General features: G+C 36.4%; 1 protein-coding gene across 2 annotated transcripts in view; it reads left to right on the top strand.

The window, feature by feature from the left end:
• FBXL4 (F-box and leucine rich repeat protein 4) overlaps positions 1 to 21,029 on the top strand; it is a 93,603-nt gene that overhangs the window by 27,049 nt on the left and 45,525 nt on the right. The window contains exons 3-4 of one of the 2 annotated variants that reach the window (XM_012527310.4): positions 607 to 1,190; positions 12,385 to 12,727. In XM_012527310.4, coding sequence (XP_012382764.1) covers positions 679 to 1,190; positions 12,385 to 12,727 — 855 coding nt within the window. In that variant the 5' untranslated portion in view covers positions 607 to 678. The remainder of the gene's footprint in view (positions 1 to 606; positions 1,191 to 12,384; positions 12,728 to 21,029) is intronic. The other variant, XM_004463785.4, reaches the window with a different exon arrangement.

The following is a 21,029-nucleotide window of genomic DNA, read 5'->3' as shown; positions in this document are numbered from 1 at the left end:
ACTGCCCTAACAAATAGTGTTAAGAGTTATAAATTAAACACTGTTTGGTGATCTGTGATGTGTAAGGCAGTTAATTTAGTTGGTCTGGATTAACTGTCAGTTCCAGAAAACTGTATTCCCATAATATGAAATCTGTTCTTAGCATGTTTGGAAGAGAGTAATAATTAACAATAAAGAATCATTTTTTAAGATGTGAAATGACAGCAATACCTAAGATTCTCCTAGATTTATTGTAGTATTTTAGTGGTTCACCACATTTTCTAAATAATTTTAAGTTTAAAAGCTAAATAACTTAGTATTTCTTGAATGATAGTTATAATTTGATATAAAATATAGCTTTTTGGATCATACATCTTCCATTGCCTTATAATATTCAGTTTTTGCTTCCCCAAAATTGTAAAGCTGTATACATTTACAATATTTGGGTTTTTAAATAATGCATTATATAAATTAGTTAAACCAGAGATGAACATTTTCACTTTAAGAACTGTTCTTTCAAAGTTTCATTCTTGGAAATTACATTGGGAAAAAGCCTGTTTGTTAACTTATCCGCACATTTTTCTGCTTATTTAAATTATTTTCTTCACCAAGTCATTCATTTTTTAGAACATCCTTCAAAGAGTTCATGCATCTTACTGAGGACACCTGACCTTTTGAAACTTCATAATTCACACCTAGATGTCACCAGTCTTTCCCATGTTAACAGTTCTGACTATGTTTTATTATATATGCCTTCGGCGCCGAGCCAGGACAGCTACAAGAGGAGAAATGATGAACAGCCATAGAACTATAGAATCAAACAGTCGAACTTCCCCTCTTAATGCAGAGGTGGTCCAGTATGCCAAAGAAGTAGTGGATTTCAGTTCCCATTATGGAAGTGAGAATAGTATGTCCTATACCATGTGGAATTTGGCTGGTGTACCAAATGTTTTCCCAAGTTCTGGTGATTTTACTCAGACAGCTGTGTTTCGAACGTATGGAACATGGTGGGATCAGTGCCCTAGTGCTTCTTTGCCATTCAAGCGGACGCCACCTAATTTTCAGAGCCAGGACTATGTGGAACTTACTTTTGAACAACAGGTATATCCTACAGCAGTTCATGTTCTGGAAACCTATCATCCTGGAGCAGTCATTAGAATTCTGGCTTGTTCTGCAAATCCTTATTCCCCAAGTCCACCAGCTGAAGTAAGGTAAGACTCATTTTTTAATGACCTAAGATATAAGATATATGGCTGAAAGAGTTTCGTTGTTTTAATGTTGGAGGTCTTTTTTTTTTTTTTCAAAGCATTCTCATAAGTAATTTAAACAACTTTGATTTTTAAATTTACCCTAGTTTCCAGATAGACATTGTAGGGAGGGAACATAACACATCTGAAGATTTAATACATACCTGTAACACCTCACACTGTAATACTCATAGATTGTGAGATTTGTATGTCACAGAATGTACCAAAATGAAAAATATGATTTGAACTAATTAGGTTGTGGGGCAGTTTCAGTAAGTAGGAATATAATTTCTAAAATAACTTCAGGTATGCATTATGTTATTACTTTAAAATACTTTATGTAACTCAAAATAGGCCTATAGAGTGATATTTAGAGGAGGTCCTTAGGACATTAGCAGTAATATTAGGTGGATGTTTTGTAACAAGTGTATTCATTTAAAAATAAATTTTGCTTTTAGTAATTTATGTATTCCCCCTAAAAGCCTATTTCATCATTAATTTCATAGCAGTTCCTCTATTTCTTTGTAGTTCAACCTCCTGATTTAAAAAAAAAAAAAAATATATATATATATATATATTTGAATAGGTCATATAGTCACATGGATCAAAAATCTAAAAGGTATATAGTGTAGTCTCTTATGTACCCTGTTCTACATTTACCTAGAACTCATTCCTCTCCCAAAGAAATCACTTTTATCAGCTTCCTTTGTATCTTTCCAGAGTTTCTTTATTCAGATACAAGCAAATACAAATATGTTTTTATTTCCTTTTTACACAAAAATAAGCACCACCATTCACCATGTTTTGGACCTTTCTTGTTTCACTTAGTAGTATATATTTAGAGCTTTCCATATAATTACAAAGAGAGTTTCCTCATTCTTTTCTACAGTTGCACATAATGCATTGATGGGCACTTAGTTGTTTCCAGTCTTTTGCTGTTGAAAACATTAATATATTGAATAACCTGGTCATAAGTCATTTCACATGTGTACAAGCATGGCTATGGGATAAATTCCAGAAAGATGACTGGGTCAAGGGTGTATGCATTTGTACTTTTGATAAATAGTGTGAAATCTGCCCTCCAAAGGGGTTACACCATTTATATTCCCACTAGTAACGTAGTACATTCCTATTTTGCCAAAGCCTTACCCACAGAGTATGTTAATAAGTTTCAATAATTTTGTCAATTTGATGGGTGAAAAATCTCATTTTGACTTTAACTTAAATTTCTTTTATTATCTGTGAGGTTGAACATATTTTCATATGTTTAAGGACCATTTATGTTTCCTTTTCCTTTGCCCATTTTTCAATCACATGTTTATTTTCTTACCAGTTTGTAGGAGATGTTTACATTGTGTTATTAATTTGCTCATTTTTTAAATACTTGAAAGTCTCCCATGCTAGGCACTGTTCTAGGTGTTAGGGATACATCAGCAAACAATGAACAAAGCCCTTAAGAGCTATTCTAGTGTGAAAAAAAGAGAAATGAAATAAATAAAGTATGTGGTATATCAGTAAGTGATAGGTACTGTGGTGAAAACCACGGAAGGGGAAGTGCCATTTTAAATAAGGTGTTTGGGGAAGGACTTGCTGAGAAAGTGACATTTGAGCAAAACATGAAGTTTGATGGAAGCAAGCCATGAAAAGATACCTGAAGGAACAGTGCTATAGGCAGAGAGAACAGCAAGGAAAAAGGCCTGAATGGGAGTGTACATTGCATTTAAGAAGCAATGAGGCAGGGAGCTGAGGTAGTGCGAGAGAAGGTCCCAGGATCGGTTCTTGGTGCCCCCTAAAGAGAAGACAAGCAGACACAGAAGAACACACAGCAAATGGACATAGAGAGCAGACGAAGAGGGGAGATAAGGAAATAAAATAATCTTAAAAAAAAGAAGCAGTGAGAGGGCCTGTGTATCTGGAGCTGAGGAACAGAGGCAGGGTGATATAAATAAGGGAAGAGAAGTGATAAGATGAATGTAGATGGGTTAATGCTCTGTTAGCTTCTATAAGGACTTAACCTTTACTTTTTTTTTCGTTTGTGTTTTTTGTTGTTGTTGTTGTTGTTTTTGAGGTACCCGGCTGGGGATTGAACCTGAGTCCTTGTATGTGGGAAGCCGGTGCTCAACAACCGAGCTACACCAGCTCCCCCAAGTTGGCTTTTTCATCTGTTTATTTGTTTGGTTTTTAGGAAGTACTGGGGATTGAACCAGAACCTCATATATGAGAAGCAGGAGCTCAACCACTTGACCTACATCTACTCCCCTTGACTTTTACTTTGTATGAAATCAGAAGCCATTGGAGAATGTTGAGCCGATGAGTGACCTTATCTGACTTACATCCTAATAGGATCTCTTTGGCTTCAGCATTGCGAATAGACTGTATGTAGGCAAGAGGGGAAGCAGGTGAGAGGTGACGGTGGTATAGTAGTTTGAGCTAGGGTTATAGCAGCAGAAGTGGTAAGAAGTAGAGATACATATGTGTGTATATGTGCATCAGATGAATTGGATATACAGACAGACAGGAGGAAGAGGAGAGAGAGAGGAATCAAAGATAATTCCAGTGATTTTTTTCTTGAGTAACTAGCAGATTGAATTACCAATAACTGAGGTGGGAAGATTAAGGGAAGAACCAGGTTTTTCTGATAGGTGGAGTAGGAGACATGTTAAGTTGGAAATTCCTGTTAGACACATCTATGGAGGTATCTAAGAGAGTTGGATATACGAGTTTGGAGTTCAAAGGAAAGGTATGGCCTACAGATAAAAATTTATCTTCTTTAAATACTACCTAAAGAAGGTATTTAAAGCTGAGATTACTGAATGAGAAGAGGTAAAGATGAAAAACAGAGCACTGGAGTACTTCAAGCTGTAGCAATTGGGAAGGTGGGGTGGAAATAACATAAGAGACTGAGAAAGAGAGGTGAGTGAGGTAGAAGAAAAGCCAGGAGATATGGTGTCCAGGAGCCAAATGAAACAGGTGTTTCCAGGAGGAAGAAGTAATCAACCACACTGTTACTGTGTGGTTTAGGAGGCTGAGAACTAAGAATTGACCATTGGATTTAGCTATGCAGAGGTGGCGATGCCATTGACTAGAATAGTTTTAGAGTAATGGTAGGGACAAATTTCTGATTAGAGTGGGCCTAAGAGAAGGAGAGGAAAGGAACTGAAAACAAAAGAGTTGGCTGCTCTTTCCTGGGGTTTTGATGTAAAAGGGAGAAGAGAATTGGGTTCCTAGCTGGGGAGAGAGGGTCAAGAGAGGGTTTTCTTAAGATAGGAGAAAAATATGACATTTACATATTAAATAGCGAGATTACAGGGAGAAAAAATCATGATGTGTGAGAAATGGGAAGAAGGTGCTGCCATTGAATAGGCAAAGAGGATGGAGTCTCATGCAATGGTGGAAGAGTTAACCTTAGCCAGGAATGTGGGCATTAATTTCGTTCCCAGAAAGTAACAGGGACAAAAGCTAGTGGATGGTAGAAGGTATGTGGAAATTCTCTTCTGATAGCTTCTGCTTTCTCAGGTTCCTTAGCTGAGTATGAAAGTGGGCAAAGAGATATTGGAAGTTTGAATACAAGGGAAAGGAGAAATCATCATCTAGGAGAGTGAACGGATTAGGAAAATGATGTATAATTGCTAGACTATATTATGAACCAGTAAAGTTACAGAAATATATGTAATAAGGTTAGCTCTTTGACTGGATCTAGGATACAAATCTTTTTCTTAGCTTGCTATTGTCTTTTGAGTGCACTTATGGTGGGTTTTTTTTTGCTCTATAGAAGCATTAGGATTTTTTTCAAAGTAAGAATATCTTTCCCCATTCCAAGATTATGAGGGAATTCTCCTATATTTTCTTTTTGTGTTTTATGGATTCATTTTTCACATTCAATTCTTTGATCCTTTTGGAGCTTATAGTGTTATGGTGTGAGGTTTGGGTTTCCTACAATAGGTTTTCACCTATAAATCTCTGCAGATTACTAAAACTCTGTTGGATAAATTCATATTGTAAGTGCCAGACACACAAACCACACTCCAGTATGAACTAGTAGCTCAAACACGTGGCCAAGGGAGCTTCTTCTCCTTGTTACCATTGGGGATTTCTAACCCTCTTTCCTTGGTACTTTAGTCTCTCCCACTACTTGGGCTGCCCTACAGAGCACATGCATGTGTTCACACACATACCCCTTAGTCTTAGACTCTGACTTAGACTACCTCATGGTGTCTAGTGCAGCTGTTTCTGTCTGCCCGAGAGCAGTTTGTGGATACCTTTTAATATGCAGAACCCCAGCTGTGGGGAAGATGAAAAGGGACCTGGGATCAGCTGCCACCTCTTGCCACACTACTTCCTTGAAGTCCCTCCCTGGTCTTTCACCACTGAGGGATCACCTGCACCAGCCTATAGGAAACAAGTGCAGAGTACAGCATAACTTTAGTTGGAGACTGCTGGTGTGATCTTTACTTGTTCTCTTCAGAACTGTCTTGATAATTCATTGTAAACTACATTATTAATGAATTGATTTTTTTAAACATAGAAAACCAGCTTCCTTTAATATGCAGTTGGTTTTAGTTTTTTGTTTTGTTTTGTTTTGTTATTTCATGAGTGGGGAAAAAGAAGTACTTTGGGTAGAATTCTTTCATATATGAGAATTGTTTTATCAGAACTCTCATTCTTTGCCTATTTTCTACATAGTTATCCACTTTCTTCCCTAAAAAGCTGAACAAATTTAGGAATGTGATCTATGAAAAATGTAATGTCCTGCAGTCACTTAACCTCTAAAGCTTAATGGCTTCACAATTGATTTCAAGTACAAATCACATTTTAGCTTGGGTTCCTAGCTGAAAGGTTTAGCTTGTGATTGTGATTAAAGTTATCAGTTTATTTACAAATAGATCTCTAATTTACTTTGCTGATTTTCAGCTTTATTCTGCAGAAGATACCATTAAATTTTAAAGGATAAAAGAATCTCTACCCTTTTAGTCTTCCTGATTATGAAGTCAATAGCTGTTTCATTGTTAAAACAAAAAACAAAAAAAAACTGGTTACAAAATACAAAAAAAAAAAAGGAAAACATTCAGTAAAAAAGTTATTCATGGTTCTGTTACACAATTCAGTAACTTAACATTTTGTTGAATTTCTTTAGACAGAAATATTTATTGAACACCCTTTCTGTCATTTTGTTGCTGGAAACAAAACAATGAGCCAGACAAACATGGCTCTTGCTCTTTAAGCTTACAGGCTAGCCTAGAAGAGGACCATGAAATGCCAAGGAGCATGACTGGGTGGAGGGGAGAACCTAACCTGTGTGCTCAGAATGCTTCCCCGGAGAAGTGATTTAATGATTTAACTCAGACTAAAGGTTGAGTGATGCTTTAGAAAGGTGGAGAGAGAAATAGCACATGCAAAGGTGAGATCATGATGTTTGAAGAAATGAAAAGTGTCCAAAGCTGTTGAAGGATTGCAAGCATGGGAGTGACATTCTAGTCTAGATTAGTGATTTGTAGACTTTGGAATTTCATAGATATCTTGGATCCAGTTCCTCAGAAGCAAACCTTAAATGAGTATTCCTGTAATTTATTCCAGGAGAAAACAGTAAGGGAATGAGGAAAGCATAGGGAAGGGGGAAAGCCAACTAAGAATGCAGTTTTTCATATCAAGTCCCACTCTACTTGGAGACAAAGGAGTTAGGGAGCTAGGCTTTATACTCTTGCACCAGTCAGTCTTTGACTCTGGACGGGGGTGGTGAAGGGGATACAGGGGTACTGAAAATCCAGGCCCTTGACAGTCTCTGGGTGAAGAGGCTCCTGGGGCCTGCGGAAGTTCTCTAAAGATGGTCGCAGACATGAGCCCTTAGGAGCAAATCAAGAGATCCTGGAGGGTGGACACGCGGAACTGCCCAGGGGTTCTGGGTGAGGCACTGACTGGAGAGAGTCACTGACAATAAACTAGTAAAAATAATAATTGTTATAATAAAATTTAGGAAACTGATAGAGGGTTAGGAGATTATTTACTTTGCTAAATAAACATATATTAAAAAAACAAATGGAATATCAACATCATTTATCATCACTATCATTTCATAAAATAAATCTCAGTTTATACCAAGAAATTAGAATGATCAGAATCTCAGAATAAAGAACTGTTAATTTTACACCCAAAATACATGCATGAGCATGTTTTTGTATACACCAATATGTATTTCCTTGTTTTTTATATTTAGTTCATGTAAAACTCCATCATGCTCTACTGTTTGGGAACCACTGGACTAAACCGTCTATTATTTTAATTGAGCACATAGTTTTATGCCAGTTTAAGAGTTAGCAAACAGAAGAGTACAATTGGAGTAGCACAGGAATTTGTTTGTAGGAAATGGACTTGTAGCCCCAGAACATTTGAAATGTAAAAACAATCCTTCCCCAGTACATCTAGCTATACATTTCTTTGTTTGTTGAGTGAAGTGAAGTTACAGGTAGTTCTACTATTTCAAAAAGTCTTTTAACTTCTTGCCTAGTGCTCTATTAAGAGGAAAACAAAAAGGACATCACAGATTATCCTGGTCCTGAGGATAAGATCTTAATGGATGCTTATAAGAGTCTGAAAGTAGGCTAACTCAGGGTTATACTCTGGAAGAGAGAGAGAGAGAGAGAGAGAGAGAGAGAAAGGGGAAGGAGAAAATGGCAATTTGAAGTTATATGAAAGAAACTGATTAGAAAAAAGATATTTAGGAATCAAATATAGTGTGTGGATTGTTTTTTTGTTTTTTGTTTTAGCATGTTAAAAGCATTTTAAGTATAGTGATTGGAGTTAGGAAAGCAGGGAGGAAGAGAAAGGCTGTCACAGAGAGAATTTCTGCCAACAGGAGTTGTTTAAGCAATGATTTCACAAATTTGTCATGATCTGGTTCCCTTGACTTTGTGGGCTAAGTAACATGGTTTTGTCATTTAAGCCTGACTACCAGGCCCTTGAATGACTGATTTTTCTTTTAAGCAGATGCCATTTTGTTACTCTCCAATTAAATATAGGTTAGGAGGTAGAAAATTAGAAGGTACATCTATCAGAATACTTGTTTCTTTTATTCCTGTTTGTTTTCCTAGTCTACGTCTTTGTTTTCAGATAGAGCAAGGTCAGCAGGACCTTTCTCCTTTCTTTGTGCTGGCTACTAGATATGCTTACTAACCAAGGGAAATTTCAATTACAGAGAAGCTTTTTGCACCCAATTGCCTGACTTCAAACCTGAATACAAGTCAAAATACTTGCTGTGTCTGGTTTCCATGAATGAAACATCTTTCTTCCTCTCTTGCCTACCTGCTGCTTCCTAGGAGCCCTGGAGAGAATTTCCCAGTGGTATAGCAGCAGGGCTGCAGTCACAGCAGAAAGAGTGGTTTGTTTATTTGTTTCCAGTTCTTGCCACATAGTAGGCATTCAGTACAATAGAAGCACCTGAGGGCTTGGAGTAACAGGAGAAGGAAGTGGGCTAAGGTAGAGAGTGATGTTGGTTACCACCAGAATTGAGTGCCCCAGCTGCTGACTGGAGAGCAGCCTGAAAGGAATGCCAAGATGAATTTTGCATATAGAAGACTCCACATTTAAAATACTTAAACTGTACATTAAAGTTTTGTCAGATTTGTTCAGATAAATACGAGGTGTGGAAATAAATAGTAAATACATAAATTGTACAGACTACACAGGCTACCATTTAAAGGAGTTTACACTTATCAACCCTACCCTGGGGGAAGGGGACTTGGCCCAGCAGTTAGGGCATCCGTCTACCACATGGGAGGTCCGTGGTTCAAACCCCGGGCCTCCTTGACTCGTGTGGAGCTGGCCCATGCACAGTGCTGATGCACGCAAGGAGTGCTGTGCCATGCAGGGGTGTCCCCTGCGTAGGGGAGCCCCACGTGCAAGGAGTGCACCCCGTAAGGAGAGCCGCCCAGCGCAAAAGAAAGTGCAGCCTGCCCAAGAATGGTGCCGCACACATGGAGAGCTGACACAACAAGATGACGCAACAAAAAGAAACACAGATTCCTGTGCCTCTGACAACTACAGAAGTGGACAAAGAAGATGCAGCAAATAGACACAGAGAACAAACAACTGGGGTGGGGGGGAAGGGGAGAGAAATAAATAAATCTTAAAAACAAAAACAAAAACAAAATCCTACCCTGGATCTAGAGGAGGAAAAGAGTTGGGGGTGTTTCCCAGAACTGTGTGTATATGTGTGTGCTTACATGTATGTAAGTCATATATTGGTGTATGTCAGTGTGTGAGTACATGCATATGCATGTATTTGTATTTGCTTGTTTTAACTGATAGCTCTTAAGATTCTGGTCTTTTTTTTTCTGATAAGAAAATGAAATTGGCATATTCTTCTCTTAGGTAAAATAGACTCCATTCTCTTTCTAGCTTTGAAATGATATGTTCTAGTTCCATTAGGGAATTTTAAACAAAAATTCATTTTAATGCAGATATCACAAAATCAGTTTGTATTGGTCTCATAGTTTATGCTCACTCAAATTGCCACTGACCTATCGAATAACTTTTTCTGTCTTTATCATTTTTCTATGTTACTTATTTTCATAACAAAATCATAATAAATTATAAATAGATTAATGTTTACTTGGAAGTTTTTAATATTTAGACATATTTTAATTTTTCTAAAAACTGTTATCCTGATATTGGTTTACTTTAAATGTGCTGTCATATTTATAATTTTTGATGTATGTATAACTAAATGCTCTTGCTATATAGAAGTCAGAAGCAAAAATTATGCCAAAGTAGCATTAATATCTGATATATTTATCATCTTACACAAACATCTTGACCTGTCCATTTTGCATATTCTGCAAGGTAGATAGAAAGGACTTTAGTAGATTAACGCATTATTAAAATGTGTTCTAATCAATGCCTTTCTCTAGGCTTATATTTGCAATTTTATGATTTAATTTACATTGTAATGCATTTCAAACTATACATAAAGAAGATGTATAATCCACATATATATTTATTGCAGAGCACCTGTGGTGATTTCCATATTTCATTTTCAGTGTTTCTGTTAAATCTCAGAAAAAACTCCTCATTGAAGCTAAACTGTAACTGTGGCTGGTCAGTCAATCCACATGTGATCTGGTTTACCCAGTTATTTCACAGGGTCCTGAATGGTCCTTGTTTCCTGGACATGAGATGTTTCTCCAGTGTTATATGATGTCATTTTACTGTGGCAACAAAAAGATGAGTAAAAACAAAGTTTGAATTTTCTCATGTCTTTTACCATTTACCCCTATGGTATTTGAAATCAAGCCAGCCAGAATCAGTCATGTGTTTTCCCACCAATATCATTTGAGATGTATTCATGCTTCTGTTCTCTTCTACCTGTATGGTTAGCTCTATTTAACTGTAATAGAATTCTAGCAGAATGTTCAAATCAATTTCATTGTTATGAACTCTTGAAGTTTTTGTAAGTAAACTCTATGCTGATATTCCATGTTTGCTTTTCTTCATTGTCACAGGTTCCAGATACCCAGCCTGCTTTCCTTACCTCTTTAAAGCTATCATCATAACCTGTTCTGCTCCTTAGAACTCTTCCCCTTCCTCCCCAAAATTGACTATAGAATGAGTCACATCTTTCTGTTTCTTTTTTCAGTTGTCTCTGAATACAAGTGTTTGCGTGCTTTTTTTGTCGGATGGATTTTATTCCTAATTTTTGTCGGGTATTTATAAAAGTCCTAGAGATTGTACAGGTCCCCACTGTTATGCTTCCTGATTACCTTGGTGATATGGTTGTTAGAATCCTTACTGAGCTTCTGCTCTGCGTTATGCTTTTATTCTTTAAGGTAGGAATTACCATGCTCCTCTTCTCCATTTGATCCTGAGATTGATGACAGCCTTGCTTTATGCCCTTTTTTGCCATTTTGGCTTACAGACTATTAGAGTATATATATGCTGATACTTCCACATCCCTAGGTTTGGCTCAGATTTCTCCACTGAGTTTCACTCTTTGGTCTATTTCAGTTTCCTGTATTCCTTGCCATAGCTAATCTACTGCTTAGATCTCAGTAGGTCAGTGGGCCAAGAAAATGAACCAATAATTTATATTGAGGGATAAAATTTCATATGATTTATGAGTATATGAAAGCATGCTGTGTTTTTAATAATAATAAGCAGTGAATTATGAATTAAATCAGAAGGAGCTATGGCTCACTATAAAATTGGAGATTATTTAAAAAAATAAATAATGTTTTCAGTGGTCATTCTTATACACCCTTGGCATAGCCTTTTTTTTTTTTCCAGTATGTATAGGAGGCTTAAAAAATATTCTTATTCTTTCTTGTAAAAATAAAAAAATTCTTATTCTTTAACATAAAAACTGTTAAGAAAATTTTGTTGGCCAAAGTAAATAATTAGAAATAGAGGAAATAAGTTTACTGACATTTTTTATGCTTTTCCATCTCTCTCTGATGTGTTAGGAAACAATACTAGAGAAATGGTTATGGCATAGATTTATATATATGTGTGTGTATGAATGCATTATATCCCTGATGATACTCTGCTGTGAAGAGTTTTAAAATAATTTGAGAAAATAAGTGTTATAAGAAGATATACGATATAGAGGTGGAGTGGATATAACCATCCCAGGGTCTACAGGGTGGAGGAATAGAGTATGGTTTACTTTGTAAAACTAAATATTGTACCTCTATTTACCTGTTCCACTTTTTTTACCCTGCTATTTACAAGTTTATTTCTGAGTTGCAAAGATTATTTCCCCTTTCCCATGCTTTTAGAATTTCCTATATTCCCACATTCAATCTTGACTGCCGCAACCAGACAGACAGAAAACATGAGGACCTTCTTTTTCTTGCATCTGTAGTGGAAACCTCAGCAGCAGACATTAACCATTCCAGGTCTCTTTCAGAGATCATACCTGTTCCACTTTTAAGATCAACCAATATGTAATCTGCCAAAAGGGACTTTTAGGTAGACGTAAAAATAACTTGACTAATAAGGTCTATGACATTTAGGGTTTTTAAAATTTTATTTTTTCTTTAGTATTTTGAAAACAATACTTATGTTTTGATTACAGGCATTGTAATGTATTGGGCATAGGGTCATAACTTTAAGGTAACAGTAGATCTCATTCTAAACTGTATTATTGGGAAGTTTCTTTCTTTGGCAGATGGGAGATTCTTTGGTCAGAGAGACCTACGAAAGTGAATGCTTCCCAGGCTCGCCAGTTTAAACCTTGTATTAAGCAGATAAATTTTCCCACAAATCTTATACGGCTGGAAGTAAATAGTTCTCTTCTGGATTATTACACTGAATTAGATGCAGTTGTGTTACATGGTATGAAGGAAAAGCCACTGCTTTCTCTCAAGACTTCACTTGTTGATATGGACGATCTAGAAGATGACTATGAAGAAAACAATGATTGTGTAATGGATAATCTTAACAAAAAGTTTGGCAATGCTTCCTTCAGAGAAGGGCCAAATAATGGATATTTTGATAAACTACCTTATGAGGTAAGCAGAAAATATTCAGTAGTAACATTGGATATAATGTGGAGTCTTAAAAATATTTAGATATTCATGATCGTTTTGCTAGATATTAGAGGAATGGAAGCATTGGTAATGTACACATAATTAATTTCATATATTATATGTTTTGATTTGGGGATAATTAGATAAATTCGCAATTATATATTATCAATATATGCTTAACCCTTATAGCATTTACGTTAAAGATGATGTACTAATAAAACCAAGAGTATTAATGAGATTGTGAGGGGAATGCTTATTACATAAGTTTCTCTAAGCACTTCAAAAGAATTTATTAGTGTACAGCTAGCTATATTACTTTTTTTTTATCCCCCCCCTTATGGCTTTTTGCATGCTGTCTGCTCTCTGTGTCCATTCACTCACTGTGCATTCTTCTGTGTCTGTATTTATTTTTATTCCCCCCCCCCCCCAATCTTGCAGCTTATTTTACTGTCTGCTCTCTGTGTCTGTTTGCTGTGAATTCTTCTGCATTGTTGCTTGTCTCCCTTTTTTTGTTGGGTCACCTGGCTGATTTGGCTCTGTGCGGTGCTTGCGGGCCGGTGGCATTCCGTGGTGCCCAGGCGGGCAGCTCTCCACAGCGTGCGGGCGAGACTGCCTTCACAAGGAGGCCCTGGGACGCAAACCCAGGGCCTCCCATATGGTAGATGGGAACCCTACTGATTGAGCCACTGCCACTTCCCTAGCTATATTACTTTTGGTGAAGTAGGTAGAGTGTCTTGACCTAGAAATACTTTTTTTGTGTGCCTAGTTTGAAGTCTTGTTTTCTTTAAATATGTTTGAGACAGTTTATTGATTTTTATCCAAACCTGATAAAAGTCTTGACAAATAGCATTCTGAAGAATGATTGACGGGAACTTCAGGTAAAGAGAAGGAAGAAAATGTTTAAAGGCAAAAAAAAGTTAAACTGTGACTTGTCTGGGAATTCTGGTCTTTCAGTATCACTTAAACATAGAATTTAATACGGGAAGCTATAAGAGATGAAATTAGATGGAGGCTTGGGGCTTCTTTAGTGCATGACTCCACAGGATACCAATCACATAGCTCACAATGATTGAGATGACCTAGCATTGACAGCACACAGCCTACTCAGTTGCACCATAGAACACTTTTGAGCATTTTACCACAAGAATTTTATGCTTCAGCCAGAGGTTCTCAGTGTGCTATGTTCCTTCCTTACACAACAAAATCAGGTGTGGGAAGTCATGAATAATTAAAAATTTTTAAATAATTTACTTTTGTTTAAAAATTAGAGCAGATTCAAGATTATATCTATACTAATTTCACGTTCACTTTCTTGTGTTCTCTCCTGTTCTTCATATGATCTTTTTGAGAGAAAGATGTATAATGATAGCTAATATTCCAGGAATAACTATAATTTTTGCAAATCCTTTAGCCTGAAATTAGAATAATTATACAAGTTTTGGCCTAGTACATTTTCTCCTTCCTTTGATCATGATTAAAAAAAGATGGTGAACCTTTCCGGTAGGCAGCGGGGAAACATTGAAAGTTTTCGTTAATTTTACTCTATTTTTTTATTTTAAGAAGGAAAATAAAATGAGATTTCTGTCTTAGACTACTCTGGTAGTAAATGGAGATTAGGCCACCTGGAGTTCCAGGTGGGAGGCAAGAGCATCAGTTAGAGATCTACTACAATGATTTAAGAAATGATGAAGCCCTGGAAATTGGAATGTTTGGGAAGAGATGATGTAGGAAGAGCATTCAGAGAATGAGCAAAGTGGAAATCAAAATGAACTAGTGAATGTGGAGAGGAAACAGAACATTAGAGGGGTTTTTATGTTTCTTGTTGGAATGAATTGGCAGATAAACCTGCCATTAATCATAAACAGGAATTAGGTTAAGTTTGGGAGGGACCCATTGACTTTGAGGAGCCTTTGATTCATCAAAGTCAACTTATCTAGTTGAGGACAGTAGATAGTTACTCTTTGAGTTTAAAACTCAGGAGGAAGGTCTGAGTTTACATTTGATTGAGTCTACACAAAAGATGGGAGGGGAGGAACGTGGTAGATGAAATTGACCAAACTCTGTAAAGTGAGAATAAAGGACCAAGAACAGAATACTGGAATTAACATTGAAGAGTCTCTTAGAGTAATATAAATGAAAGAAGCCACTTAGGTTAAAGATAGGCGATTCCTAAGAGCAAAGAAATAGGAAGCTGAAGAGATATAAAAAACAAAAAAGTATATCATCAACAACATTGATTACTGCAGAGAACTAAGTTAGAAGTTCCCACTGAATTTGATCATTGAAAGATCTTTGAGGACCCTTTACTGTTATCGGTTCTCTGGAGCCATGTCCATAGAATGAGGGATGAGAATACCTAATTGTATTTGATTAAGGCATCAAGGGAGGAGAGGAAACAGAGACAGAAGGTTTTGCTGTCTAAATAAAGGCAGAAAACTACTTCTATTAATGTACTCCAGTATGGACTGTAAAATGGGTAAGACTGTTCACCACGATGAATACCATTCTGGCCAACACTCCATCTCTTTGTGTCACATTCAAATAAGCATATCAAAATAAGAGAGAGTATGAAATTATTATAGGTATTGTCTGCTCTAATTTACTTTTTAAAATATATTTATTTTTTAAAAAAAGATAGATTACACAAATGCCACATAAAAAATATAGGGGATCCCCATATGCCCCACTCCCCACACCTCCAACATTTTCCCACATTAACACCATCCTTCATTAGTGAGGTATATTCATTGCAATTGATGAACACATTTTGGAACATTTCCACTAAGTCTGAATTAAAGTTTACATTGTAGTTTACACTCTCTCCCACCAAGTTCTGTAGGTTATGGCAAGATATATAATGGCCTGTATCTGTCATTGCAATGTCATTCAGGGCAAATCTCAAATCCCAAAAATGCTCCCATATTACACCTGTTTTTCCCTCTCCCTGTCCTCAGAACCTCCAGTGACCACTGCCTCCACATCAGTGATATAATTTCATCCATTGCTAGAATTACAATAAATCTATAGTAGAATACCAGTAAGTCTCATCCATTCCCCAGTCCTGAGGATTCTGGGATGGTGATGTCCATTCCACCTCCAATTGAGAGGGGGCTGCAATTCCATGGGATCCCATCGGGTGAGACCTATGAACTTGAGAGTAGGTGTTGCAACTCTATTGAGATTCAGGGCCCAGCTGGCACATGGACAGCCTGAACATTTAAGTGTCTTGGATGTACACATACCAACTCTAGGACTAATTATAGGTTCAAATAGAAAGACAGAAGAGCCGTGTGTAAGGAAACCACAACTGAGTCCAGCTTTGTTACACTGGGGATCATAAATTCCAAAGTCGAGCCCACTGGCAAGGTACCAAACTCCTGAGTCATCTGCCCTGTCTATAGTGCTTGGATGTCTCTAGAGCCCTCAGGAGCCCCGCTGTTTGGGGTAGTATATACTTTGGCAGTCAGTAAGATCCTGCTGAGACATGCATAATATGGCATAACCTCTGGAATGACCTCCTGACTCACTTTGAAGTCTCTTAGCCATATAAACTCATTTGTCTTAATCTTTTCCCCCTTTTGGTCAAGGTCTTTTTCCAGTTGCATTGCTAGTTGATGCTTGGTAGTAATCCCTCCGTGCCTGGGAGGCTTATCGCTGGGAGTCATGTCCCATGCTATGCTATGGGAAGGTAATGTATTTATATGCTGAGTTCAGCTTAGAGAGAGACCACATTTGAGTAACAAGGAGGCTTCCAGGAGGCAACTCTTAGGTACCCTATAATACTAGGTTAAGTTTCAGTTTCAAGAGTAAAGTTCATATGCACAGTCATCAATATCAAGGGCCCGTCAGTGGACCATCCTCCTTCACTAGTCATTGCCCTGTACTTGGGGCATTCTTTCTGATCCATTAGAGAATGTCGCAGAGTTCCCCAGGATGGGAATTAGATCTGAGTGACTTTTTAAAGGGAAAGAAACAAGAGCTAGGGTAGAGGATACATCAGAGTAGGAAGGTTTCTGTTAGTGATACGAGTTGGAAGATAGGACAGCATTTTCAAGGCTGAAGGAAAGGAGCCAGTAGAGAGAGAAAGCTTGAAATACACCAAAACCTGGTGGAAGAAACCAGTAGATAGACTCACTAGTCCTGGAGAGACATTAATTAGCCTTTATGAAAGAAGAGAACCATGTGAAGAGTTAATGCTGCACAGCATAAGTGATCACACAGGAGTAAAAAGACTTAAAAAAAAAGGAAAGGTAACTTGAAAAGTAACCCAGGCTATCTCAAGAGAAAAAAACCATGTGTAAATATGTCAAATGATACGATGTTTTCACGGTTTGAAAATACTTTTATTTTAAGAATGGTTTTGAAGGCAGATAGATTAACTGTTTTGGGAGTTCTTTCTAACACATCACATCTTATATTCATTATAGTATCAAATGGCACTCTATATAATAAATACCCCTCATATGAAAGCATATTTTCACAGACACTAGATGCTAGATGAGTAATGATTAATGGGTATTGTCTTGTAGGCTTGAAAACTGTACCTTTTGTTTAACCATAATCCCATAAAGCTTTTCACATATGAATGCCATGGTCTCATTGATTTTTCATTCTTCTTCTTCTTTTTTGATATTTGCTTAAAATGAAATATTAAGTATCCTAGAATGTTTTCACACCATATACATGTTTTAATATGGTGACTTTTATTTGGAACCATGCCAAAAGTTGCTAGCGGTTATTTAAATTACAAGTCATCTGGAAAAAGTGAATTATTTATCCTTTGATACAGGAATGCACTTAACTTTTAGTGTCTCTTTACACTGACTGCTTAAAAATTCTACTGAAGTAACTTTTAATATTGTTGTTAGAACAACAGATTTTTAATTCATTCTAAAAATATTTAAGGTCCTGTTATTGCCAACCCAGATGGTTCATAGGTTCTTCCAAACATTTAAGAAACAAATAATTCCTGTATTATTTACACTCTCTCATAGCATAAAGGAAAAGGAAGGCATTCACCTTTTTTTATGAAGCCAGTGTAATACTGATTAAGATAGGACATAAAAGAAAACTACAGACCAGTTTCACTTATGAATATTAATACAGACATCTTAAAGTAACAGTAAGTAGAATTATTTTTTAAAAATAATCCAACAAAATTCAGGAATTATCCTTGGAATTCAAGAGTGCTTTCATATTAGGGAATCTAATTACATAATAATATCATAGAACTTGGTCAAGGGAGAAAAATTCTATGATAATTTCTGTAGATGTGCAAAATGGGTTGATAATTGACTACTAGATATCCAAATTTTTATCCGTTTTTTTTTTAATTTAAAAACATGTTATTAAATATCTACTAGTTGTCTAGTATCGAGTATCATAAACCAAAGGCTAACTTTGTATTTAATTATTAGGCACTAGAGCCAACCATAGCCAGTATGGTAGCTGTTGAGCATTTAAAGCATGGCTGGTCTGAATTGAAATGTTCTATAAGTATAAAATATGCAGGATTTTGGAGATTTAGAACAAAAAAAAAGAATGTATGCTAGCACGTTAATTTTATGTTGATTCCATGTTGAAATGGTAATTTGTGGCTATATTACATTATAGTAAGATATATTAAAGTTAATTTCACTGTTTTTACCTTTTTTATGTAGTAACAAATTTTAAATTCCAAGTGTACTCACATTTGTGATTCACATTTTATTACTTTTGGGAAGCACTGCTGTAGAACATTTGAATTAAACTCTGGAACAAGACAACAGTGTTACTTAATATGCTCTGAAAGTACTAGCCAATGCTGTTAGACATGAGAAAGAAATAAAAGGCATAAATTTTGGAAAAGAGGTTGCAAAATCATAATCATTTGCAGGTAATATGTTTGTTTATTAGAACACTCAGGAGAGTAGTCCAAAAACTATTTGGAACGATAAGTAAGTTGGTAGGTTACAGAATTTATATACAAAAATGAATAGCTTTAGGAACCTAGAAAATCATGTAATGATAAATCATACCATGCCCTTGAATAGGAAGATAGAATAAAATCAAAGTATGAATTTTGCTTAAAATAATCTGTGTTCAATAAAGTCCCTTTTAAAATGCCAACAAGATTTTTTTTTAACTTGAAAAGTTCATCTAATACTTTTTTGAGACTACCCAGGAAAATTATGGAAAAGAAGATAATGGAGGGGGTAGTAGTCCTACCAGGTATTAAAACATATTATGAAGCTAGAGTGTTTTTATTTGTGGATCAACAGTGAAAATAGATTCTCACTTGTAACCAAACAGTCCAATATATTAAAACACATAAACTTTTTAAAATTTATAACAAAACATATTTTTGACCTAGAGGGCTACTGGTATTGGAGGAATAACGGATAAATGGAAGAAAGTAGAGTCCAGAAAGTAGCAAACAGCTGCTTTCTACAGATAAAAAGAAAAGACAGATAAAAACGACATGCCATACTTTTTTTTCTTTTTTTTAACTTTGAGAATAACAACATTTAAAATTTTGATGCCAGGGCTGTCTAGGGTATAGATGAATGGGTACTTTCATATACTGTTCGTGGATGTATACATTGGTACAAACAGTCTGAAGGGCAATTTTGTACTTATATCAAAACTTTTAAATGTATGGAATTTACTGTAAGGATATATTTGCAGAAGTTTGCTAAGATATACATACAAATGTATGAATATACATACACATGTTATGTATTATACGCAATGATACTGCATTGTAATATTAGTAGTTAAAAAGCAGGAAATGTGCCAGTGAGAAATTCATTGAATAAAGTATGAAATTAGGTGGATTGGTATTTGCAGCTAGAGAATGGTCTACAGGATATATCATTAAGTGAGAAAAGCAAGGTGCAGAAGAGTTTATATAGTGTATTAGTCAGCCAAAGGGGTGCTGATGCAAAATACCGGAAATTGGTTGGTTTTTATAAGGGGTATTTATTTGGAGTAGGAGCTTACAGATACCAGACTGTAAAGCTTAAGTTACTTCCCTCATCAAAGTCTATTTTCACGTGTTAGAGCAAGATGGCTGCCAACATCTGTGAGGGTTCAGGCTTCCTCCCTTCCAGGGTCTCACTTCTCTCTAGGTTCAGGGTTCCTCTCTTCCCGGGGCTTGCTTCTTCCTGGGCTCAGGGTTCCTCTCTTTCTGGGGCTTGTTTCTCCTTCCTCTTTGAGCTTACTTCCTGGGGCTCCAGCTTAAGGCTTCAGCATCAAACTCGAACATCAAAAACTCCCTACTCTGTCCTTTGCCATGCCTTTTATCTTTGAGTCCTCATCCGCCAAGGGTTGGAGACTCAACACCCAAATGATGTGGCCCAATCAAAGCCCTAATCATAACTTAATCACTCCCAGGTACAGACCAGAATACAAACATACTCCAATATCTGTTTTTGGAATTCATAACCATATCTAACTGCTACATATAGTATCATTCTTTTAGTGCGAGTGCAAGTATAGAATTTCATACAGATCTATCTACAAGGGACCAGAAATACTGTTAAGAGTGACTCTCTCTCGGACAAGGGATTAGTAGAATAGAGGGTAGAGAGGCAGAAACTTCTTTTTTGTAGCTTTCTTCATGTCTGGGTTTTCTAGTTTTTTAACCTGTATTTCCTTTTTGTTTGTATAATACTTCACCTGTCAGCAGGGTTATCTGGAAGATGAGATTATGGGCTAATTTTAAATTCTCTTTCTTATACTTCTTTGTTTGTGAAGTGTGCACACACAGTACCCCCCTCCCCCCACACTAGCATTTTTTAGAAGCCTGCTTCAAATGTTAAAAATAAATAGAAACTCCCCAAACTTTATTATAGTCAAGATATGTGTTGTTAGTCAGCTGATGCCCATATTTTATAAACACTCTTTAAACTTATTTTAAAGGTCATATCATCACTCTATATAGCAATAGTTCTTTGAAAATTAATTTAGAAGTTTACAAATTTTGTCCGTTATGAAAAAAATGTTGGACTCATTCAAGGAGACAATTTTAATGAAAGATAAAAATTTAATTACCCCAATTTGTAACCGAATCCTTAACGATCAGTCCCCTCACCCTAGCCTTTCTGAAACAAGTACACTTTCACTTTTGGGATTATGTCTGTGTCTTGTGTTGGGCTCCACTAGCATTCTATGCTGCTTCTCTGTCAAAGCTATTAAAATATATAATTGTAATTACCAATCCCCACTAGACTGTAAGCACTCTAAGAGTGGGGACTCTCTTTTTTTCTCTGTCACCAGCATCTGGTTTGTAGTAGATCCTCAG

Source organism: Dasypus novemcinctus, chromosome 11 (assembly GCF_030445035.2).
Source record: "Dasypus novemcinctus isolate mDasNov1 chromosome 11, mDasNov1.1.hap2, whole genome shotgun sequence".
NCBI classification, from domain to species: domain Eukaryota; kingdom Metazoa; phylum Chordata; class Mammalia; order Cingulata; family Dasypodidae; genus Dasypus; species Dasypus novemcinctus.
This window is presented reverse-complemented; position numbering and strand designations above follow the sequence as displayed.